This window comes from Dasypus novemcinctus, chromosome 5 (genome assembly GCF_030445035.2).
Source record: "Dasypus novemcinctus isolate mDasNov1 chromosome 5, mDasNov1.1.hap2, whole genome shotgun sequence".
Taxonomy (NCBI): domain Eukaryota; kingdom Metazoa; phylum Chordata; class Mammalia; order Cingulata; family Dasypodidae; genus Dasypus; species Dasypus novemcinctus.
The window spans coordinates 81,918,496-81,944,965 of NC_080677.1; the positions used below are offsets into that span (position 1 = coordinate 81,918,496).

At 38.4% G+C, this 26,470-nt stretch overlaps 1 protein-coding gene across 1 annotated transcript in view; it reads left to right on the plus strand.

The window, feature by feature from the left end:
* The window catches only part of PRKAR2B (protein kinase cAMP-dependent type II regulatory subunit beta), a 97,828-nt gene that overhangs the window by 48,977 nt on the left and 22,381 nt on the right, over positions 1 to 26,470 (plus strand). Inside the window, exons 3-4 of the mRNA XM_058297156.2 lie at positions 16,936 to 16,988; positions 24,203 to 24,286. Coding sequence (XP_058153139.1) covers positions 16,936 to 16,988; positions 24,203 to 24,286 — 137 coding nt within the window. The remainder of the gene's footprint in view (positions 1 to 16,935; positions 16,989 to 24,202; positions 24,287 to 26,470) is intronic.

The following is a 26,470-nucleotide window of genomic DNA, read 5'->3' on the forward strand; positions in this document are numbered from 1 at the left end:
TGTGGATAATAATATGAATAGAAGGTGTTAAGAATATGCTGATACATGGCAAAATTACAACTAATATAAGTTACGGACTAGAGTTAACAGTAATATTGTAGTATTTTTGCATCAGTGGCGATGTAGGTACTATATCAGTGCTAATGGTCAACAGTAGTGGGGTTCAAGTGGGTAAGGGATTTTTCTTTCTGGAGTAATGAAAACATTCTAAAATTGAGGTGATAACAATACAACTCTGTGATGAAACTAAGAGCCACTTAGTGTACAGTTTGGATGGATTGTGCAAGGCAGGGGACTGTATAACATAGTGAACTCTATAGTGGATGATGAATTATGGTTAACAGTGCAAATATGAGAGTGTTCTTTCATGAACTATAACAAATGTACAATACTATTACAAGATACTAAAAATAGGGCGGTTTATGGAAAAAATACAACTAATGTCCTATAGGCTATAGTTAGTAGTACTGTTTGGATACTCTGTTATCATTTATAACAAATGTTACACAACAATCCTATGTTATACATGATTATTTTGTAAACTCACAACTTCTTTAATAATAATAAAAAGCAGTTTACAAAATTACATGCATGGTTAGCCCCATTTATGTAAAATCATATTTCATATATTTATATGTGTACATAAACATGTGAGGCAATTAGAATACAGTTACCAAAATGTTAACATTTGTTATGTTCAGATAGTAGGAATTAAAGCGATTTTTTTTTTCTTGTCACCTTTCTGTATTGCTTGAGTTTTTTGCAGTGTACATGTATTATTTTTATAAAATCAATAAAACTATTAAAAAAATACCAGGCAGTGGTTCTGAAATCCATGGAACATAAATTGAAAACTTAAGGGAAGCGAATTTGGCTCAATGGATAGGGTGTCCACCTACCACATGGGAGGTCCAAGGTTCAAACCCAGGGCCTCCTGACCCGTGTGATGAGCTGGCCCACACACAGCGCTGATGCGTGCAAGAAGTGCTGTGCCACACAGGGGTGTCCCCCGCATAGGGGAGCCCCATGCACAAGGAGTGCGCCCCATAAGGAGACCCGCCCAGCACAAAAAAAAGGGCAGCCTGCCCAGGTATGGCGCCACACACATGGAGAGCTGACGCAGCAAGATGACACAACAAAAAGAGACAAAGATTACAGGTGCCGCTGACAAGAATACAAGCGGATACAGAAGAACACACAGTGAATGGACATAGAGAGCAGACAACTGGGGCGGTGGGGAAGGGGAGAGAAATAAATTTTAAAAAAAAGGAAAACTTAAGGCCAACCCTATGTTCTGCAAGTCTAAAATTTGGTGGAAAAGAATAAGATCAGTTTTTCAATTACCTTTATCATTTATATTCTCTGACTAATAAGTTCAAATTCTAGGGACGATTCAGTGGATTCAGAAAGCAAAAGTGGGGGATACAGAACTTGGGGACCATGGGAGGTTCTGACAGGAAGATCAAATAGTCTGAATTTATTATGTTGCAAATAATTTGAATGTATTATGTTGCAAATACTACTTCCTTACCAATAACTACGTTATGATTTTATTCTCAGTTATCTTTGGTAATTGGTTAGACCTTTAATTTGTTTTCCACATTACCCTAATCTTTTTGGCCCATGTTCAAAACTTATGAATAATATTATATTGCATAATTTCTGAGATGCTGTCTGAAAGATCATTTTTTAAAGTAAGGATGGGGAGGGACTTGCTTATAATTTAAATTATATTATGGTATATTCTCATGAAGAGATTTCTAGTATTTGGCCATAGCCATTGAGCATAAGGGAAGTAATTTTTAAAATATATATTTATATATAATATATACATATATTTATATATAGTAATTTAAAAATATTTTAACTAGTATGGCTTACATTAGGTATATTTTTCCCATAAACCACCCTCTTATTAATACCCTATGTAGCAGTTTGATATTACTTATGAATTCCAAAAATTGATATTGGATTATGTTTGTGAACTGGTCTGTTCTTCTGGGCACATTAGATTGTATTGCATTCACACATTTCACTTATTTGATTAAATTATAATTAAAGCTTCGATGTCAGTAGGATGTTGAATCCCTGCCCCCTTAGTGGTCAGGGACAGAGAAAATGACAAGGCAGAGGAGTTATTGGGAATTTTGATCTTGGAGCCCCAGGAAGTAAACACAGAGAAGCAGATATGTGAAGGAGAAAAGGCTCCATTAGACACGGCAGAGGCCCCAGGAAGAGAGATAAGCTGTTAGCCTGATATTTTACAGCCAGCCTTGTGGAGAGAGCAGAGCAGCTGAGCCCGGGGAGAAACGAGCTCCAGGAGATAGACTAGACTTATCCCAGCCTACAGCTGATATGGAAGAGGCTGGGACCATGGAGCTTAAGAGGAAGAGGAAGCCTGAACCCTTGCAGATGTTGGCAGCCATCTTGTTCCAACATGTGGCAACGGACTTTGGTAAGAGAAGTTACTTATGCTTAATGGCCTCGTAACTGTAAGCTTCTACCCTAAATAAATATCCTTTATAAAAACCAACAGATTTCTGGTATTTTCTATTAGTACCCCTTTGGCTGACGAATGCAGCCAAAGGTATTGAGTCTCCAAGTTCTATTTATTTTCAACCTTGACTGACTAGACTACCAAATCATCCTATTCATACTATTGTTTGTCATAGGTATGGCTTATATTTCTAGGGCTAATAAAGTTTTGTGCCTTTCTAGAGACATTAATTTGTTATGTCCATTAGGATTCTTTTGGTTGCAAGTGTCTAAAAGGCATATTGAATTTAATGGAGTGAAAATGGAAAGTTTACTGAAATGATGGGGAATAGAGTTCTTGCAAAAGCACCAAATCACAGGAAGGGCAGGAGTGCAGCTGGGTCTCTGGAGCAACTGGGACCTCTCCATCTCTTGCCTCTGATTCTCTCTTCTGCAATGGTCTACTTTCTCCATGTGGTAGAGAATAACAGCCACCACAGCTCCACATTTTATAGCGTCAGCTACTTGAAAGAGACTGACCTGATGTTTCCTCTGATTTAAGCCCCCCCAAAAATCCCAGGAAAGTGTTCTAATTAGCCCAGCCATTCTGTATTGACCTGGAAGTTGTCTCATTTGCCCATCTAGAGTCATCTAAGGCACAGGACTCAGAACCCGTGTGGAGAAGTAGGAGCCTGTGACCACCCCCACCCGAGAGGAAAATTCCACAGCCCCCTAACCGCATATATCTTGCTTCTGTGACAAGCTTGCTCAACTGTAAAACCTTATCTCAAAGCCTCCTCCTGTAGAAAGTCTCATCAGCCCCTGCCAAAAGACCAACCTGACCCAGACCCTTGTAAATAACAAAAACTCCCCAACCGCTTGTCTCCCCTGGTAGAATCCCCAGCACTTTATTAATCGCAAATATCTGCATCTGTATGTGCTTACTTGCTGAGCTATTCCCTGCCCAGAACCTAAAGGCCTATAAGCAAACTTCCCCCACAATCCGGGGCTGCTATCTCCTCTGCGTAGGATGGGGCAGTCGCTGCGCGGATAAGAAAGCTCTCAATTGAAATTTTATTCAAAATCTGAGTCTGGTCGATCTCGCTGGTCTATAACACCCTGACATCCCCTGGGACTGATTTTAGCCGACCCATTTGGATTATTACAATCATGTCTTCTCGCTGATTCTTAGATTAGTCTGGCTGCCCAGAAGAAGAAGCCCTTTACCTTCTTTTGTCAAAGGCAATGTTTCTTTGGCCCACTGAATTTCTTTTCTAGCCTGAGGGGACATCTGCAGTTTACTCAGCACTTTTGCAGAGCTGAGACAACTGACAAGCCCCGAGTTCTGTGTGTGAGGGAAGTTCATGTCACATGTTTCACCACCTGTCCTCTGCAACTGCAGGTGACTTGAATGTGTCTTTTCCTGTTGAGAATCATTATCATTTAATGGTGGAATAATACTTTACATGTAGAATAACAAGTAACAATGCCAGACAGATGCTACCTCTCTTCAAAAGAATAGGTCCATTATCTTGCATATCAGTTCTTCTAGCTACTAAAGAAAAAAAGGCCTCAAAGAAATAGTACTTTATTATACCAAAAGTTTTTTCAAAGAGTAGGTGGGAGGCTGAAGGTCACCATACTCTTTTTTCTTATGAACTGTTTTTGATGCTATTTTCTTCAGAACATTAAGAACAACCAACCAACCACCTGGTTCTTTCATGTTATGCAAAAATTTTGCATTTAATTTTCAGATTGGAAGTTTTTACTAGATTTGCAAAGGTTTCTGATTTGCAGGGTTGGGGGTACAGTGCAAAACAGCCTTTGCAAAAATATTTGATTTTGGCATGTTTATGGTGTGATGACCATAAAAGAGAAGGCTTTATATCTGGTTAATTGTACTGTTGTTTTAGTTAATTTAAAAATATATAAGGAAATGGACTTGGCCCAATGGATAGGGCATCCGCCTACCACATGGGAGGTCTGTGGTACAAACCCGGGGCCTCCTTGACCCATGTGGAGCTGGCCCATGCGCAGTGCTGATGCGCACATGGAATGCTGTGCCATGGAGGGATGTCCCCTGCATATGGGAGCCCCACGCACAAGGAGTATACTCAGTAAGGAGAGCCACCCAGTGCGAAAGAAAGTGCAGCCTGCCCAAGAAGGGCGCCGCACACATGGAGAGCTGACACAACAAGATGATGCAACAAAAAGAAACACAGATTCCCGGTGCCGCTGATAAGGATAGAAGCAGTCACAGAAGAACACACAGTGAATGGGATTGGGGAGGGGGAAGAGGAGAGAAATAAATAAATCTTTTTAAAAAATAAAAAATAAATAAAAACATATATTGTTAACCCACTATTTGCAAGACACTGTTCTGTGCTTACTGTGAAATTGCCAAGATGAGGAACGTAAGCCTTCTGCCCAAGCCCTTAGAGGAATTGAGTGTGTACCTATGATCTACCAGAGAGTCATAATTACAGTACAGCAGAGTCACATCATGGTGAATGTAACATACCCCAATTCCTCTCACACTTTTGATAGAGAGCAAGAGCACAAAGATCTATGTTCCTCTCAATGACTTTGTGGCCTGTGGTGGGTGGAGGGAAGATGTGAATCTCCCATTCCTGAAGTCTCGTTTGGTTCCTGTGTGCCTCTCAGAATGTGAACATTTCTAGAGTTTAAATACCCATTTTCCCCACATCATGGCTTATTAACGTAACAACAACTTTCCGCGTTCAACTTGAGAACAAGCAACCTCAGTGCAACCTCAGTGCTGGAGGTCAAACCCACTGTTTTAGGCTTATTGTGGTGACCATTTGATAGTCTCCAGCAATGACTTCCTATGGGATTTTCAAGAATAACTTTGTTGGAGATTTTTACCTCATATGTTGTATTTTGGATTTAGCACCTACATAAATTGTGATTCCATGTTGTAGAAATAGATACATAAATAAGGTATATGCTATGCTCCTACATAGAAGGTCACATTTAATCTTGTGTTTTGGTTTGGGGAAAGTGTCTGGGAGGATGTGGCATTTGAGCAGAGTTTTGAGAGAAGAAAAGGATTTCAGTAGGTGGAAAATGGGAACGGAAGGGATAAATTTCCAGTTGAGCAAACCATGTGAAATACTATGGTATTTGGGAAATGCTGAATAGTCTAATAAGGGTTGAAATATGTGGGCTTTATTATATATAGTAGGAGGAGAGGCTCAAAATATATAATTCAGTGTCATAATTATTGCTGTATGCCACCTTGGCTTTTAAAGAAATTAAGAGAAGAAAACAATATTTATACAGTCTTTTATATATACTAACATATTTACCTTTTCCAGTTATTTTCATTTCTTCCTATGGACATAAGTTACCATCTGGTGTTATTTCCTTTCAGTCTGAAGGAGTTCCTTTAGTATTTCTTGGAGGCACACCTTCTAACAAAACTCAGTCTTTAACTGGGAATGATTTCATTTCATCTGCATTTTCAAACAATAGTTCTGTTGGATATAGAGTTCTTGGCTGACAGGTGTTTTGTTTTTTTCTTCAGCAATTTGAATCTGCCATTTCGCTGCCTTCTGACCTCCATTGTTTCTGATGAGGGAAAAAATGTTAATTGTTTTATTGTTTCCTTGAATTGATAAATCATTTCTCTCTTGCTGCATTGAAGATTTTCTCTTTGTTTTTAACTTTGAACAGTTTAACTAGAATTTGTCTAGGTATGAATATATTTGTGTTTATTCTGTACCAAGGTTTGTTGAACTTCTTAGAGCTATAGTTTAATGGTTTTCATAAAATTTGGGAAATTTTAGGCCATTATTTTTTCTGGAACTGCCATTTTATTCTTAGGTTAGTATGCTTGAGGTTGTCTCACAGGTCTGTGAGACTCCATTTTAATTCATTCTTTTTTTCTGTATATCCTTCAAATTGGATTATTTCTATTGATCTCTCTTAATGTTTATTCATTCTTCCGCCAGTTCAAATTGCTGAGCCTCCCTAGTGAATTTTTCATATCAGTTATTGTACTTTTCAATGCCAGAATTTCCATTTGTTCCTTTTGATAATTTCTATCTCTTTATTGCCATTCTTTATTTTATTGAGTCATTCTCGTCATACTTAAGTTCTTTAAACATGATATCCTTTAGTTCTTTGCACATATTTTTAATGGCTTTTAAGTCTTTGGTAAGTCAAATAACCAAGCTCACTCAGAGCAATTTTATAGACTGCTTTTTCTTGAGTACGGGTCACACTTTGCCTTTCTTTTCATATCTCATAAATTTGCTGAGATTATATATTGTAGCAATTCTGGATTCTGATTTCCTCCCTCTCTGGGTGTTTTTGTTTAGAAACTAGCCTTGGCTAAATCCATGGACTCTGTCTCTGCCAAGGTGTGTATCTGCTAATATCTCTGCTCACTTTTTTCTTTTAAAAATTTTTTGTTTTTATTTTTAACCCTGGTTTTCCAGGGATAGCCCCTGTGTCTGTATTACTTAATTGTCAGTGAATGATTAATCAGAGATTATACTTAACATTCCTTGAGCTCAGGGATCTGTGTGTGATTTGGGGAGTTATTTAAATTTCAGGCAGTATTCAGGTGTGCCCAGATTTTACTTTCTGCCATGCCATATTGTATCATCTCTGTGTGTGCTACAGCCTCCTGGACAGCAGGCATATGTGGGTGGCTTAGGCCATTTTCGTTCTCTCCTACAGGCCCCTCTATTTTATTTTTGTTTCCTGTTATATTTAGTCTCCTGGTCCATTGCTTGCCTCAGTCAGGACCACAACCTCAGGCTACCTAAGTTGCTAGCTTTCCTGCTTGTCTGCCACTGAGATCACTGCTACTGACAGTGCAGAGGGTGTACCGTACTGTGTGTAAGACACTGTCGGGTGCTGCGGATGCAGTGGCTCATGGAGCTCGACCTTTATTAAATGGAATGCTAATATGGGTTGTGTATACCTCTGTGGTACAGAGCTGTCTTGACTGCACTGATTTTTACACATCAGTAATAAGGTGTACGGAGTACCTGGTAAAAAACCCTGGGAGTTGGAGTAACTCCTTTTATGTGTCTGCTAAAGAGGTACCAATGCAAAATCTGTTGGCTTTTATAAAGTATATTTATTTGGGGTAAAAGCGTACAGTTAGAAGGCCCTAAAGAGTCCAAATTAAGGTTGCTTTCTCACCAAAGCCAGTTGCCACGTGTCGAGGCAGGATGGCCACTTATCTCTGCCTGGGCTCCTTCCTGGGCTTCCTCTTCCTCTTGAGGCTCCGTGGGCCCAGCTTCTTCCAGATTTCAGCTGTGGGCTGGTATAGGGCTTGTCTCTCAGGCTTCCTATATCAGTCTTAACTCTTCCCAAGTTCAGTGGCAAGTTATCAAGCAAATGGCTCTCTTTCCCCAGGGCTCTAGCTGTTTGAACCTTCTCCTTTCTGTCTTGTGGCAGGATCAGAATGACAAAAGTTCTTTCCTCTGGCATGTCTTCTTGAGTGAGTGTCCATTTATATCGGCTCACCAAGGGGTTGGGGACTCAATCTGAATCATGCCTTACTGATGTGTTTGGATCAAAGCCCTAATCTTAACAGGTAATTTAATCAAGGGCCCGTCATCTGAATCCAATATAATCAAAGGGTATCACACCCAGAATAGATTAGTTTACAAACATAATCCTTCTTTTTGGGGATTCATAAGTAATCTCAAACTGTCACACTCCTTGACTAGCATATTACTATATATGCAGTACACACACACATGCATATATTCCATGTGTTTGTGTGTGTACAGTGCATGAAAAGATGGGGCGCCAAATTCCAGGACATGTAAAATCAGTATAGTTTTCACTTTTCTGTTCTGTCCTGTGACTTTTGACGCTTGTTAGGCTACACCAGTGCACATTACCCTGTAACTACGGTATGGAAATCCACTAAATTCTTGAACCATTCTAAATGGCCAATGTGGGACCCAAATATGTACATATACAACATAACAAGGAAACTTCAATACAGGGTTGTTTAAAGAATATGGCACCACTCCCACTAAACTATAACTGGCTAAATGTGGAGTATATACTTTTAGGCTAATTTTATGATTGCTTTGGCAGTGTGGGGCAAATATATTTCAGAAAGAATATGAGGCAGTACTAATTGTCAGGAGGCTTGGTTTGAGGGCCCATCTAGACTATAGCACCTTTTATTCATTCATTCATTGCCCAGTTATTTACTGAGCTCCTGTGATGTTTTCCTTAGTTATAATCTTTCGATATAAATAAACTCTTCTAGGGAAAGGTCCAAATATGTCAGGTTTACTTTTGGAGAAACTAGGAATTAAAATAAAACTCTTTAGGAACCTTGAAGAGTTTCTACATTACTGAATTCCATTTTGAGAATGTTTGTGATTAAAATTATGGTCATTATAAGTAATTGAAAGTAATTTTTTAAATATCAGGAATTAAGTCTGTTTTAAATTTGGATCTGGACAGATCCATTATGGAGTCCCTTCTGATAAGTTTTCTTTTTAAATCCAGGCTCTGAGTTAACTTCAATATGATACTTAAATTTGTGTGAAATAGAAGCTTCTAATTTCTAGAGCAGACACTTTTTAGAGTATATGGTTAAGTGCCATGTCAGTGATGAGTGTGAAGAATGGGCTGCAGAATATGGGAGTAAAGGTGACAAAAAAATCTTGTTTAGAGTGGAGTCACTTTCTGACTAAAATGCTATCAAGACAGTAGAATGTCTTTGTTGAAATAACAGGAAAAAACTTTTATAGAAATTTTTTAGGATTAGTAGCAATGTATCTGGGATGATTCAGGAGTGTAACTGAACAAAAGTTTAAAACAGTCTTATAGAGCACCAGAAATTGGCTTACGAAGCCTCACTGTTAACTTAGGAGAGATATAGACCATGCTGGATTATGGAAAGCATGTTTCTATCATTTCACCTAGACAGGGTTATACAGTTAAATATCTGAGCAAAAATATTTGTAGTAAAATTCTGCTGACATGAATATAGCTGCTCTGGGAATTAAATAATCCCATAAGTACTATTTAATGAAGCCTGCCAAAATTTCTGCAGGGTAGCTAAAGGATATATTTATATTGCTTTTTTTGTAGCTGAAATATAGCTAGTAACAGGGTGAATTATGATAACTTTTAATAATTTGATTCAGGAAGTTACAAAACTTTGTTATATATTAACTATTCAATTAAAATTTGAAAGGCAGTTTTAAGGAAATTATGAATCTGTTCAGAGTTTATGGAGCAGCCCTTACATGGTAGATTTTTAAGCAAAGATCTATTCTTCCCTATTTATTAGTAAGCTGTGAGGTTAATTTCAGTCTTCCCTTCATTCCTCTGATAAGCCCCTAACAGAGAAAGAGAGCAAGATAGAGATTACAGTATCCTAGGGTTTGGACCCATCAGATGGTTTCTGTAGTAGTTACCAGGCTGTTAACAAGCAGATATTCATTCAGGTCTTTACTCATTATGAGCAAGCACATGCCATATCACATGGCCAGTGAAATGGGATCTGTGTTCTTTCTTGGCTTTAGTTACGTGAATTACTTCTAGGTAGAAGTTTTAGTAGCCACTGATTTGCCACTGCCTTGGGGATGGTGACATTCCAGATTTTGGAGACTCTGTCAGCCTGCATCCTTCAGTGACAACAATAGGGAGCACAGTACCTACTGTCCTGAGATGAGTATATAGCGTGAACAAGAAACAAATTCTTGTTGGTATAAGTCATTGAGATTTGTTGATGCTGTTGCATAAGCCTAATTTAACGGATGCAGTGTCCGTAGTTCTGATGACCAGAAAGAAGATAATAAATATCTTAACAACTAAAATTAATTCTTCATATCTTCACCCATTTTATTAACATCTCCTATATGCTGGTCACTGTCCCACGGGCTGGAAATACAGCAGTGAATAACAATCTACTCTTTTCTCAAACTTCTTTCTGTTCTTCACTAGGTATTTAGGGAGTCTCCTTTTGTATGAATCCTTCGTATATCCCTAGGCAGTTGGCTGCTCCTTTCTCTTCTGTGTTCCTGCTGTACTTTGCACATACCCTTATTATGGTTCTAATGATATTATTGAGATGATTTTTTCTGTTTCTGTCTTGCTTTCTTACCTGGAGAACAAATATTACATATAGTACATGTTTATTTGTAATATTTAAAGTAATATATAAATATATAGATAGAACAAGTTATATATTATTTGTGTTTTTTTTTTAATTTCTCTCCCCTTCCCCCCCACCAGTTGTCTGCTCTCTGTGTCCATTCGCTGTGTTTTCTTCTGTGTCCACTTCTATTCTTGTCAGAGGCCCAGGAATCTGTGTCTCTTTTTTTGTTGCGTCATCTTGCTGCATCAGCTGTCTGTGTGTGTGGCACTACTCCTGGGCAGGCTGGACATTCTTTCACGCTGGGTGGCTTTCCTTATGGGGCACACTCCTTGCACGTGGGGTCCCCTACGCAGGGGCACAGCACCCCCTGCATGGCATGGCACTCCTTGTGTGCATCAGCACTGCACATGGGCCAACTCCACGCAGATCAAGGAGGTCCTGGGTTTAAACTGCGGACCTCCCATGTGGTAGGCGGACACTCTTATCGGTTGAGCCGAGTCTGCTTCCCTATGATGTCTTTTAATGTAAGAATACACATGCTTTGCAATCCTTCATTTTTTGTATCATCCCCCAGCACTTCCAAAAAATATTTTTGGGTGCATAAATAAATCTTCTTATGGAAAGGTTTGCTTGAATGTGATTGGAATTAAAATGTGAACAATATTTAGATATAATCTCCAAAATATTTTTCTGTGTTCTGTTAATTAATATTAAATATCATCACTAATAGGTCAGAGCAGATGTATACCAAAGTACCTGGGCAGAAATGTGAATTAATGGGGAAGAGAAAACCTTTTAACTTGCCACTGTATCTCTCCCCTTTTCTTAGTTATAACTTATATCCTTAAACCAGTGTTTCTCTTTTTTCATTATTGCCACCAAGAGTCTTTTTTTTTCTTATTATTTCTCCTGACTCCCTGCCCCCTCTGTTGTCTGTTGTGTCCTTTCACTGTATGTTCTTCTGTGTCTGTTGTATTCTTATTAGGCAGCTCCGGGAACCCATCCTGGGACCTTTTGGAGAGAGGTGATCATTCTCATTTTCCACCTCAGCTCCCTAGTTCGCTGTGTCTCATATTGTCTCTTTTCTGTGTCTCTTTTTTTTGTTGTATCATCTTGCTTTGTCAGCTCTCCGTGTGGGCGGCACCACTCCTGAGCGGGGCTGTACTCCTTGCGTGGGGGGCACTCCTGTGGAGGGCGACACTCCTTGCGTGCAGCAGCACTCCACGTGGGCCAGCTTGCCACACAGGCCAGGAGGCCCTGGGTTTGAACCCTGGACCTCCGATATGGTAGGCGGAAGCTCTATCTGTTGAGCCACATCCGCGTCCCCAAAGAGTCTTTTTAAACATTATTCCCCTTATTGAGCCCCTCCACCCCCACCCAGTGAAATTTTAATACCACGACAATACTGTATAACTGTTTAGGTACTGTATCTGTGCTTTATACAAGAAAAGCATATGATTTTTTTTCTCCCCAAGAACCAGTTTTCTTTGTTGAGAATGCATGCCTTAAACTAACATTTGTAAAAGGTAAACTTTTCCCTTGTAGGAGGACATTTTCACATCAATAGGCTAAGTTTAACCTTACTGAATCAGAACTCTGTTGTCTAATACACCTGTGCTTTATTAAAGCTTTATTTTAAGCTGATTATTATTTAAATAAGAATCTTAATATACCAAGAATATTGGAAAATTAACTGATACATTTTATAGAATTCTGTTTTTTCTTAAAGGCTCCAAATCATGCAGCAGTATTTACCTTTTGTTACTTCAACCAGTATTTTTTTTCCCCAGTACTACTGCATTTTTTATTTGTAACTCCAATTTTTACTTCCTCCAGGATCTAGAAGTCAAATGTATAAAATGTAAGGTAAATCAATGGTTTTGAACTCATGATGTATAAATATGTAATGTGTGGTAATAATTAGAGTGGTTTAGGAACATGTTCAACCAGTATTGATTGAGGATGTACTGTGTGTAAGATTCTGTGCCAGGTACTGAGGACACAATGGCTCATGGAGCTCAAGCTTAGCCTTTATTCTTTGTTAGCCAGAATGTTAATATGGGTTGTGTATGCCTCTCTAGTGCACAGTTGTCTTGACTGTACTGAGTTTTATACAATAGCATAAAAGTGTTGGGGGCACTGGGTGAAAAAAACCCTGGGAGTTGGTACAACTCTTTGTTTTGCATATACTATTTGTATGCACACTGTGTGCGAGTGTGTTTGTGTAGTGCATGAAAAGATTGGTAACCAAGTGAGAGCAGTTCTCAATTTCCCATTCTGTCCTGCAACCTGTGACACTTGTCTGGTTACACCAGTGCCCATTACCCTGACTATAGTATGGCAGTCCACTCAATTCTTGAACCATTCTAAATAGCCAGTGTAGTGCCCAAATACATATATACACAACACAACAGGAAAATCTCAATACAGGGTATGTTTAAAGAATATGGCACACACACACACACACACACTACTGTGTAATTGGCAAACCAAGTATGGAGTATATAGTCTCAAGCTAACTTTAAGATTGCCTTGAAGGTATGGGGCAAATATATTTTAGAAAGAAGGTGAGGCAGTATGAATTGCCAGGTTTTAGTTTGGGGTTCCATCTAGACTAAAGTGCTTTTTATTCATTAATTAATTCATTCATTGTATAAGTATTTACTGAGCTCTCACTCTCTATGCCAGACCCTGGTGAACGAAACAAAAACACTTATTTTCACTCATCCTGTCTGCTCGAATTCTTGAAAAAATTGTGTAAGACATTTTAACAAAGAAGAGCAACTTTTCTTTGATTTGTTTTACATATGTTTGAGAGTCTACAATACACATCAACTATTGGGAACTATTAAGTGAGACATCATCTTTGCCCTTGGGGACCTTGCAAACTTGTTTGCCTATCATTCAGTCACTCATTCTAAAAAAGTGTCTTTTGAGCCAGGCAATGTGACGCCAGTGCTAGGAAAATACAGAGATGAACAGGAACTCACAATAAGTCCATTAAGGGCCACAAATCCCAGCCAGTAGGAACAAATAGATAGTAGAATTTTTGGTTAGGGTACGCAGTGGTAGGTAGTGATTTTTTTTTATCCCCCCCTTGTGGCTTTTTTTGCATGCTGTCTGCTCTCTGTATCCATTCGCAGTGTGTTCTTCTGTGTCTGTATTTATTTATTTTATTTCCCCTCCCCCTTGTGGCTTCCTTGCTGTCTGCTCTCTGTGTCTACTCACTGCACACTCTTCTGTATTTTGGGGTTTTTTGCTTGTCTCCCTTTTTTATTGCGTCACCTTGCCGAATCAGCTCTCCACAGCACTTGTGAGCCAGGCATCGCTCTGCAGTGTGCAGGCGAGCCTGCTTCACAAGGAGACCCTGGGACACGAACCCAGGGCCTCCCATATGGTAGACGGGAGCCCACCTGATTGAGCCACAGCTGCTTCCCAGTAGATAGTGACTTTGAGCTCTACCCACAATATTGGGAAAGAGCAAAGGATGGATACATAAGTGGGGTTTCTTAAAATAGCTCTGTGAAAGTGAAAAGTCAAGATGTTACCCTTGATCTGACTGTTGTAGTTGAGGCTAGAGGAAAAGGATGGCTTGGAAAGGAGGATATAGAAGGAGTTCCAATAAAAGGGAACAGTATATGTAAATATAAGGAGGTATAGGGCACTATGGCAATTTTACAAAACTGCAAGTCCTCTATTTTGATTTGGCTATAGGAAGTAGTAATAAATGAAACTAATGTAAAATAATTGCTACACAAATCCTCAGAAGTAAATCCTTCAAATACTGATCCAGTGAATGGTTCAATGAAACAGATCTCCCCAAAACAAGCAAAGAACTATACTATGTGAGTAAGTAGGTTTCAGATCAATAGGATGATGGTAAGTAGTTAATAATAGTGGGACAATTGGTAAGTTATTTGGAAAGTAATAGATTACTTCCCCTTATAATTCTTAGTCAGGGACTTAGGAGCTAGAAATTAGAGGATTAAGATTTCCCTCTGTGAATTAAAATTTAAGATTGACACTAATGGGCCAGCGGGTATATATACAAATTACCTTAAAGTATTAAATATCTTACCTCCTATATCACCTTATTGATTGTGTTGATCCTATGATCAGGGCCCCACGTTCAGAAGTACCCTGAGTTTAGTTTAGCACTCTGCTCTTGCCCTCTTGAAATCCTTAATAATTTTTGAATGTGCAGCTTGCATTTTCATTTTGCACTAGTTGTGTAGCTAGTCCTGCTTATTAGGAGCTTGGTCATTCATGGAAACAGAATGCTGCATTGTTGAGTTTTAGAAGTAGATGCCTTTGTGCTCTCTGGAGAGTTACAGACGACCCAATTAAAGGACCTCAGTCACATTATCAGGACCATCTGTATTGTGTGTATAGATGCTTCAGGCTGTTGCAGGCTGTTCCAGACTGATGCCATTACATTTGCTTTATTTTCATTTCCTGCTCATGAAGCAACCTTTTAATTGTGATTTGGCTTCTTCTATGGTCTTCCTGCAGGAAAACACTGACTTTTGATACAGACTCCATACTTCTTTCAGGAAGTTAGTTATTAAATTGATATTCTGGTTATATGCATCAGTTTAATGCGAGCCTGCCCCAAAAGACAGATCTGCTTTTGTTAGATTCCCTTGTCTTAAGGTTGTTGTGAGATTGAATAAAATAATATAATATACACTAGGTCAGGATTTTTCAACCTTGGCACTATGGACATTTTGGGCTGAATAATTCTTTGTTGGGAGGGTTGAGTGGGAGAGGCTGTTCTCTGCATTGTAGTATGTTGGCCTTCTAGTCTTTACACACTGGATGCTAGTAGAACCTCTCCTCCACCCATTCTCCTACTACACATACCCCACCACCCGAACGAAAATGTCTCCTGTCGTTGCAGGAGTGTCCTGAGGGGCAACATTTGTCCTGGTTGAGAACCCCTGGTCTAGGTGTGTAGAGCTGTACCTGGGCTTAGAAAGGGAAAGCTGGGTTTTATAATAATGGTAATGCTAATGATGATATTCTTGACACCATTCAGTGAGGTCTCCAGGAAGATGTTTGTCAGCCTTTCACCTCTCCTTTGTTCTTCAGATTTCTGCATCTATGCCAGAATAAAGTCTATATAGATTAAAGGGCAAATGTAAAAAGACCTAACCTTTGAAAAGCCAAAAGCAAAGAGAAATAACATCTTTAGAATTGCATATAAGGAATGAGTCTTCAAGCTCAAAGCAGTGGTGCTTTTGTGATATTTAACATAGGGTTTAAATCACATTGGGGAATTTTCTTCCCTGATTGATTTCACTATATTAAAAATAAATGTGCATACATAATGTATAGTTAAAAGCAAACTGGATAAAGCAATTATGAGAAATATGACAGATAATGTGTAGTAATAAAAAATTGTTTTATTAATGAGTCAAAACAAAAACTAAAAATTCCCCATAGATAAGGCCAAAGGAGGAATTGTTCAAATTCAATAATAATTTTTACATATTTTAAATTATCCTGTTTTCATTTAAATTGGCAAAGATTTTCGACAATAATATCCAATTCTATTACAGTTAGAGGAGCCCATGAATTTTTTTGTAACATAATGGATGGGTACTACCCCTCTGAAAAGAAACTTGGTAATAAGTGACTTAAAAAGTATCATACCTTTTAGCCCCCCCCCCCCAAATAACATTTGGGAATAATTCTTACAGCATAATTTGAAATGTAGACAAATATTTGTGCATGAAGATTTTTAATGCAAGATTGTTTTAACAGAGAAATACTGTAAGCCAGCTAAATGCCCAGCATTAGAGGAGCAGTTAATTATAGCATATGATAAATAAATCTGTAATCCTTAAAAACAATATTTACAAAATGCTTCTAATGTCATGGGAAATTCTAAAAGTGTTACATGAAAAAAAAGTTTTATTCAGAATAAAGACTGGAAGGAAATTTACAAAATAGTAATACTATTTGCCCCTGGGGTTGGATTATGATAAATTATGAAAGTTATTCACAACTATGATTAAGTTAATCATTTCATTTCAGACTTAGATTTTTTCTTTTTTTGTTTCTGTTCTTTTCGGCGATTTTAAGATTTTAAGCTATGCGTCTCTGAATAGGAGAAAGCAAAGCACAATTGTCAGTGTTGTAAAATGCAGCTTTATATTTTAAGAGATTCCTTACAAATTGCAATATGAAACCAGTTGGGAAGTAGGCTGCTTGCCCTTGATGAAACGAATTAATATTTTTTATACCATGGTAGTCTTTCTGTTCATTAATTTTTAAAGACACTGTTTATTGTAATATATTTCTTGATGAAAGAATCTTTAAAATGTTCATTTTTGTGTTTATAGTATGTGCAGAAGCTTATAATCCTGATGAAGAAGAAGATGATGCAGAATCCAGGGTATGTAATTTACTGAATGAATTAATTTTAAATTGATACTGCTCAATGGAATAAAGAAAATAATAGGCATATATATGGATTAACAGGAGATATAATGGAATCATTTTCACTATTCTTTCCTCAGTCTTCTCTCTGATGACCTACTTCTACTTGAATTTATGGAGAATTACTTTTATCCAAAAAGTGTATCTCTTTAGATGAAAGGAAAGGTGTGCATTAAAGCTCACTGGAGTTGTGGTTTTATTTCTTTTGCAAAATAGTCTAGCTGGTGATGAAATATGTTTTTAGCTATCTTTCTCATAATGTTACCATTATATTTCTAACACATTATTTTTAATAAAATACTGGAAAAGGCCTTCTGTTCTATTAATTTATTACAGAAGTTGACTCTGAAATAAATAAATCACAGTAAGCTTACCTCTTAAGCATCAGTACAGCAGTTATTAGGGTTTGTTTTTGTTTTTTTAACTCTATGTGTATGATAGTTTGTCAGAAACTGATTTCTTGGAAGCCCTAATGTTTTCGTAAGAATTTGTCCAGTATGACTTGAAGCAGTTCTTAAACTGTGTCCTTTAGCTCAGTTCTTTATTATTTATTTAGCAAAAGTAAACTAAGCAAGAGATTACTGTGCCTGGAAATGGAAAGTAATCATTTACTTCTTTTTTTGAGTACATATTTTGCAAAAGTTCCCCTTTTCTCCTTGGCCTTCAAAAAAAAAAAAAAACTAGTGTTAAAAAAACAGGAGCTTTGTGAAACAAAAAAAAATCCCATTTCACTCCTGTCCATATGGGGTTTACCCAGCTCCATAGCTGTAGGAGCTTATGTCTCACTGAGAATTAAATTATTTTGATAAAGTCTATAAATCCCAGCCTCTACTCTTTATACCTCACTGAAAATTACATTGCCTTAGAAGCAATATTTCTTTACTAATGTGTGATGCTATTACAACTCCATGTGGTCTAAAAAACTAGACTGGATCTGTCATATACTTTTATTTATGTATTTCAAAGAAACAACAGTGGGGGATATTTAAAGACTGCATGCATTTTTAAAGCATTTTTATATAAATATATTATAAAAATTTAGTAATATAGATAAGTTGGTTGGATAAGCTGGTTTAAATTAGTAAAAATCTAGATTAAAGGATATTTTAAAATACAGCTTGAAAACAATATATACTACTCATAGATTCAAAAACTATTAGGCCTTGAAAGGAATTTTAGATACCATTTGGTCCATGAGATTTTTTTTTTTAAGATTTATCTATTTATTTATTTCTCTTCCCTTCCCCCCCACCCCGGTTATCTGTTCTCTGTGTCTGTTTGCTGCATCTTCTTTGTCCGCTTCTGTTGTTGTCAGCAGCACGGGAATCTCTGTTGTTGCGTCATCTTGTTGTGTCAGCTCTCCGTGTGTGCAGCACCATTCCTGGGCAGGCTGCACTTTCTTTCGCGCTGGGCAGCTCTCCTTACCGGGCACACTCCTTGCACATCGGGCTCCCCTACGCGGGGGACACCCCTGCGTGGCATGGCACTCCTTGCGCGCATCAGCACTACGCATGGGCCAGCTCCACACGGGTCATGGAGGCCCGGGGTTTGAACCGCTGACCTCCCATGTGGTAGACGGACGCCCTAACCACTGGGCCAAGTCCGCCGCCTCCATGAGATATTAAATCATTTGGCCAAGAGTTTTGTTGGGCAGGCTATACTAGTTAAGATTCATTTAGCTGTCAGTAGAGGAACCAAATCCCATTGACATCAAAATAAAAAAAGAAAATATAGGGGAGAAATTCTTGGACAAATACTTGAAAATCTCAGAGTTCAAAAACCAAACTGTACATAGCAGGTGGGAGCCAGCCCATTTCTGGGGGACCTTTGAAAGCAGAGGTGCAGGACTTTAGAGTATTGCTTTTGAAGGGGACTCACCTACCAATCTCTCTTTATTGCTGTGTCTCTCAGTTCAAAATTCCATTTTCCCAGGAGACAATTTCTGATAGGCTCAGCTTTGGCAGGGGGCAGGGCTAAGAAGCCCAGTGTTAGCGAGCCAGTCTTATAAATGATGGCAGTTTCTAGAGAAAGAGAAACCATTGCAGGTTGGGCATTGACTCCAAGAGTAACCCCCACATCCCTTCTAGTTATTTTTTATAGTGTTTTTGTTATCAATATGGAAATTTTATATGTTAATGATTCAATAAAGTACTTTTGGTTTTCAATTAGGTTGAATATGTCTCCTATAAATGTGTTACCAAAACTACTATGATTTTGTTTTATTTGGTCTTGGAAACTATAAGACAAACTGCACCATAACCCTTGGGAATGGTTATTACAGATTTTAAAGTTAATTGGATCTAAACAGATACTGGGAAATGTCTATGGGAAAAGGTATACTGTATTTTAATCAAGTAACATTTCATCTGGGCATTTTGTATTATTTCATAGAACTTTGTACATACCTCCAAATCCTTAAATCTCTTAGACTAGTACAAATAGGTATTTATTCTCTGATATGAATTCAAAGAAAACTTTAATACTTAAGACTCTGGAAAATAACAAATTAAGTTCTAGTTGTAATACCTTTAATAAATGAAAATGTAATGGTTATATCTAGCATGTAAAAAGTGGTAAAGATAACCTGATAAATTTTAAATGTGATGAGTTTCTTTGTTCTGTTACTCCACAAATTTGTTTTGTAGTACCTTTAACATACCTGGACCCATTCTAGGTGCTAGCTTCATGGTGATTAGTAAAATGGACAAGTCTCTTTCCTCATGCAGCAGAGAGTCTAGTGGTAGAGGCAGACAACAAGCAAGTAAATTAATGAATAATTATAAAATGCGGAGTACTAAAGGGATAGTGAAATGGATGTAGAAATTTTTAAAAAATAAAACAAAGCCCCCCAAAACATGGAGTCCTAATTATGTAGTGTGGTTGAAGAAGGGTTTCTTGAGGTAAGATTAGAAGAATGGATGGGAAGTAGGAGTCTTGCCAACAGCCCCAAGAGCACTTTCAGGCATGCCTGAAAGCAGTCTAAAGCGGGGAGCTCAGAAATTTGATGTTCTGGGTTAAGGCAGGTATGGTTGGTTTTGAATGAGTGGCCAAGGTGAGAGCAGAAATGGAAGAAGTGGGGACTTAATTCTCAGTATTTAAGCAGAAGAATGGCATGCTCTTACTTAGTTTTTAAAAAGATTACTTTCAGCTCTGTTCGGAGAATGGATTGGACAAATATGAAATTATTTTGTACAGATTTCTCTTGCTTAATGATATATTCTAAAGAGAATGTCTAAGTCTTATTTCTTAATTGGTTTTCTAATTTTCTTCATTGAAAGGCAGCAGTGTGTAGTGGCTTAGAGAAGAAGTCGGCAAATGTTTTCTGCAAAAGGCTAGATAGTAAATATATAGACTTTGCAGACAGTACAGTCTCTTTTGCAGCTACTTAGCTCTGCTGTTGCAGCTTGAAAGCAGCCATAGATAATACATAAATGAATGAGTGTGATGAGTTCCAACAATATATTATTTATGGACACTGAAATGTGAATTTCCTATCATTTTTATCTGTCACAATATCTTGTTCTCTTGATTTTTTTTTTTTTTTTCCAGTCAATAAAGAATGTAAAACCCTTCTTAGTTTAGCTCAGGGGCCAAACAAAAACAGATTTGGCCTGCAGGCTGTAGTTTGCTGACCTTTAGTTTAGTGCTGACCTTTAGTTTAGTTTAGGTATGTACAAAGTTTAGTGCTGAATCCCCCATTCTGCAGCTTATGAACTGTATGATCTTGGAGAAGTTACTCAGGCAAGTTCATTTTCTTAACTCTCAATTGGTACCTTTTCAATGTGACTAGGGTAAATTGAGTTAATAAATTTGTAAAGCCCTTAAAACAATGCCTGACACATACTAAATGCTACCTAAATGTTTTTTAACAAATGCAATTTTTATGTTGAAATTGAAACTCAAGTTTTAATTTAAAAAGAGTAAAGTGGCCTCTAGTATAATAAAAATCACATTTGGATATTCTTTTAGTTTGCCAATGCAAAGTACCAGAAATGGATTGGCGATTTATTTGGGGTAAAAGCTTACAGTTCCAAGGCCTTGGAAAATTCATTTCAAGCCACCATAGAACATACTTTCTCACCAAAGTCAGCTGCCATGTGGTGAAGCAAGATGGCTGCTGATCTCTGCCTTTCTTTCCAGGTTACCATCTCAGCTGTGAGCAACCAGGCATAGGGCTTGTCCCTTTCTGGGCCTCTACTATCAGTCTCAGCTCCTCCACTTTCTTCCCAAATTTAGCTGCAAGCTATCAGGCATATGGCTCATCTCTCCCTGGGCCTCAGCTCTATGAGCCTCTTGGGGGCTTCTCTCCTTGCAGCTTAGCTGTGAGCAAAACTGGAGTCCTTTCTTTCACACTGCAGGATCAAATATGGCACTTCCTTCTCCTGTGTCTCCTTTTTTATCAGACCCATGAAGAGGATAGAGCCTCAACCTGAGTCATGCCTCACTGATGTATAGGTCAGTTGAAATGGTGTCACATCCACAGGAATGGATTATTTCATAAACATGGTCTTTCTCTTTTGGGGATTCATAAGGTAAATTTAAACTGCCACATATATTGTGGAAGACTTAGTTATTCAAAGGCAGATCTCATATATAGGATCAAATCAAGCCCAACAGAAAAAAATGAGTCTTTGGATATGGGAGAACATCTTCTGAGCAGTCAGTGACAGGGCAGAGGAGCCGAAGCTTCAACGATTACACCTGATTTCTCATCGTTTGCTTTTGGAACAGAGAGCAGGATTTCATGGGAGGTTTATAATAAGGGGCTCTAAATATTGAGGAGGAATGTCACAGAGGCAGTGAGAAGAAGAGAAGAAAAAAGAGAAGCAAAGAGAAGAGCAGTAAACAGTAGCATTTGTGACAGGCTTGAGATACAAAGGTAATTTAGAACTGTTAATTGGTAATATTAGATGTAGTTGGAGAGAGAGAAGAGGTAAAAGCTGGATTTGGGGGTGAGGGAATCCTAGGAAGAGAGTGAGTGGGGGAGAAAGGTTGTTTTTGTTTTTGTTTTTTTAAATATTCATTTCTCTCCCCTTCCCCCAACCCCCCATTGTCTGTTCTCTGTGTCTATTTGCTGCGTCGTCTTCTTTGTCCGCTTCTGTTATTGTCAGCGGCACGGGAATCTGTGTTTCTTTGTTGCGTCATCTTGTTGTGTCAGCTCTCTGTGTGTGCGGCACCATTCCTGGGCAGGCTGCACATTCTTTCACACTGGGCGGCTCTCCTTATGGAGAGCACTCCTTGCACATGGCGTGGGGCTCCCCTATGTGGGGGACACCCCCTGCGTGGCAGGGCACTCCTTGCGCGCATCAGCACTGCGCGTGGGCCAGCTCCACACGGTTCAAGGAGACCTGGAGTTTGAACCGCGGACCTCCCATGTGGTAGACAGACGCCCTAACCACTGGGCCAAGTCCGCCGCCAGAGAAAGGTTTTAAATTAACTATAAGAACAAAATGGGCACAAGATGATGATGTGGTGTCTCCAACTTTCCTCTTTGAAGATGGAGGTTCTCAACAGGCAAGCAATTATGATTGCTTTAGTTTGAAGTTCTAAATCAGGGGTTCTTAACAAGGGATCAATGAGCTTGAATTTAAATTAAAAAAAAACCTTCTTGTGGGTGTGGGTCTGATATATTTATCAAATAATACACAATATGGTATGGACTTAGTAAGGGGTCTGTGGTTTTCACCTGACTGGCAAAGGGGTCTGTTCAAGATAGAGTTTGTAAAGGGAGAAATAACCATTTTTTGTTTTGTTTATTTTGATGTTTGTTGTTCCTTATTTGAAGTAGGAAGTAGATTTTGGCTGGTATGACTTTAATATCCAAATTTTAAAGGTGGCTAGTATAGCAGTGAATTAGCTGGGACACAAAGAACTGCTTTTTCTATGTTTGTGAGTTGTCTTAGAATCTAGTTTGAGGTGACTCTTGGTCAGGTAGCAAACAAAAGTACCCTTTCAGGAAAAAAAAAATGCATTGACTTCCTCTAGCTCTAGCTAATAGTCTTTTATGTGGTGTATAAATGGTACATAAATACTGTAAAGTTCCTTGATGTTTCTGCTTGGGCTTATGATTTTCATTAATTTTTAGCCAACTGAGATAGGTTTGAAATGCCGATTTTAATTTCCCATTGTGAATTTTAATATATTCATGGGTAGAGAAAACCCTGCTATCTGATTCCTATGGAGAGGCTGGCTGGCTGAAAAGGTGAGTGACCTATTCATCTCCCATGGTCACTCTGTGAGTGAACAGTGAAAAATAGGGAAAGGTGGCATATAGGTCTCCAGGAAACCTACTCGGTGTCTGCTGCTTTGACGACTATCCCTTGCCTCTAACTCATTTTACAGTTTAAACTGTCAGTGCTGACAAAAGAATGGGCCTTTTAGTTCAAGTTAATTGAGCCTTCTCTATGTAGTCAAAAGGGACACTGGATATTTGGCAAACCACACTTGCTGAGGGCAATCTGTGGGCCTTCACTCTCCTGGAATAATAGAATATAATACACCGGTTTTCCTGGAGTACATTATAAAACAAGCACATTACAACTTGGATTCATTGTCCCTCAGATGCACACTCTCTTGGTTGCTTTCTCCCTTCTGAAAATCACTCAGTCACTCTGGGGACATTTACGTGCAATGTGAATAAAAATGCATCTAGTATCAAATGTGAAATTTAAGAATTTGCTTGCTTCTACAGACTTTAAGAAGTTTCAAAGGAAAGAGCTATAATCTGACAGAATATTAATAAACTCAGTAGAAACAGAATAGAGGTGGTTTCTAGATTTTCAGTGTAGCTGTTGTAACCTATTGTCTTTCTACACTTGTTTCCATTGACTGGGAAGCTTTGGAGTCTTCCCAGCCAGCTACAGACCTTTGCATAATAAACTTGCTAACCTGAGGGGAAACACTCTTTTGAATACTAATCAAGTGCTATTTTGACGAATAGACACCACCTCTCTGAGACAAATTTGTATTACTTTTTCCCACTTAGTGAACTGATCATTATATTTCAATTACTGGTCACCCAAAATGAAACCTAAAGTGAACTTCAGTACTAACCATTCTTCCTTCTAACATCCTGCTGATTTTTGTTAGAAGACTTTATCCCTTGTTAGTATCTGCAAGGTGAGTAAACTAATTGATAAATAATGTAGATTTTTTGTTTGTTTGTTTTAGATTATACATCCTAAAACTGATGATCAAAGAAATAGATTGCAAGAGGCTTGCAAAGACATCCTGCTGTTTAAGAATCTGGATCCGGTAAGATAGTCTTAATAGAAATTTTTTCAGTGCCAATGTTAAGAACTGTTTAAGGTCTTGGATTTTACCCTTCTTATAAGCCAACAAGATAGTAGACTGTTGCTGTGTCATAGAAATTGGCAGAAGGCACGAGACTCCTGAGTCAGAGACAAAGGATTTTATTTCTCCAAAAATTGGCAAAAAACTTTATATTGGTTTGTGTACTCCCTTCTCCACCTTCCTCCCTATCCTCTATCCCAGGAAATGTCAAAGGGCCCTTTGTGGATGCCTTTCCATGAAGTGGGTTGTATTAAAGGAGAGGAACACTGAGCTTGGGGGGCCACTGCTTTTAGAGCAAGGAGTAAGCAAGCCTGCCTGGGGTAAGACATTATTTCATCCTTCAGGATTACTTGCTAACAAACACAACCCTGAGAACTGGAATGTAAAGAGCAGTTAGGGGCTTTCATTCTTCATATACCTAGCAAAAATGTTTAGGACCCCTAGGGTCCATAGAGCGTTGCCTTTCACATTAGCCAGAAATAGTAATTATATTTTAATGTATAATTTCTATATTATACATATTTTAAAGTAGCATTTTACTTGGTTTTAAAGGTGGCGGGCTTTTTGTTCTCTATAGAAAATTTTTTTTTTTTAAGATTAATTTTTTGTTTATTTCTCTTCCCTTCACTCCCCACCCCCAGTTGTCTATTCTCTGTGTCCATTTGCTATGTGTTCTTCTGTGTCTGCTTCTATTCTTGTCAGCGACACTAGGAATCTGTATCTCTTTTTGTTGCATCATCTTGCTGCATCAGCAATCTGTGTGCGGTGCCACTCCTGGGCAGGCAGCACTTTATTTGCGCGGAGCAGCTCTTCTTACAGGGCACACTCTTTGTTCGTGGGGCACACTCTTTGTGCTTGGGACTCCCCCATGCAGGGGACACCCCTGCATGGCATGGCACTCCTTGCATGTATCAGCACTGCACGTGGGCCAGCTGACCACACAGGTCAGGAGACCCTGGGTTTGAACCCTGGACCTTCCATGTGGTAGGCGGATGCTAGGCGGATGCTCTATCCCTTGACCAAATCTGCTTCCTTATAGGATTTTAAAATCACAACTCTCAGGATGAGTGAGTAATGCTGTTCAGATTTTAACCTGCACGCTGACTTAAATGTTCTGCTTTCTTCATCACAGATTATGCTTATTTGGGAAAGAACCCATGTGGCCATGTTCTAAACGTAAAAACTGAATTAGCTTTTGCAACTTACTTCACTTATTTTTTGGCTCAAACTCAACATCTTTTTAGATTGCCCTAGAGAAGAAAGCAGTAAATCAAGACCCACTCTTTAAAATGAGGTATTCTATAAAAGGACATTTTTATAAAGATGGAGGTACTGCATCATGCCAAGTCTTCTACACTGGGTGCTATTTATACCTGAAATAGATTTTAAATCTCCTTTGTTTCTAATACTATTTATGTTTATATTATATCCTCTGGGAACATGGATTATATTTCGTAGCTTGGGGGATCTTGTTTTAGGACCACATATTACAAGTTTGTGTGTCCATCCTTGAGTCCAGATTACTTGCTCTAACAGGGCTGAACTGACCATACCAGAGATCCATTAGCCAGTTCATCTGTCGATTCTCTTCAGGGCAGAAACTGTTTTTTATATCTTGATGTCATTTGAGCCAGCATATGCCACTTAAGGATCTGTTCATACTAGGGTCTTCAAAAACATTGGACATAAGAATACTTTCAGTTATCCTTTTATATTTATGTAAGTATGTATATTTAGTAGTAAGTTTTATTTTTAGATATATTTGATATTTTTAATTAAATGATGGTATTTACTCTGAATAATCTTGAACTCAGGTCTAGTTAAAAGTTTCACCACCCCTTGAACATAGTTATACTCTCATAGCATGAATTAAGCCTGTTCATAGTGGCCCTGATGCATCTTTCTCTATCTAAGTTTATTCACTCAGGCCATTCATCCCACATTTACTGAGCACCATCACTCCATGCTTGGTGGTCAGTGCTCAGAAAAATCAAGTTTTGGTTTAATACCCTAGGTTGGTATCACAGCTGACCTGTGGATTGGATGTTCTCTAATGCAAGGCCTCTTAACCAGTTTCATTCAGGTCCTCCAGAATTATAATTGAGTTTGCAAATCTAGAACCCCTAAGGAGTGGGTTTGCTGGTG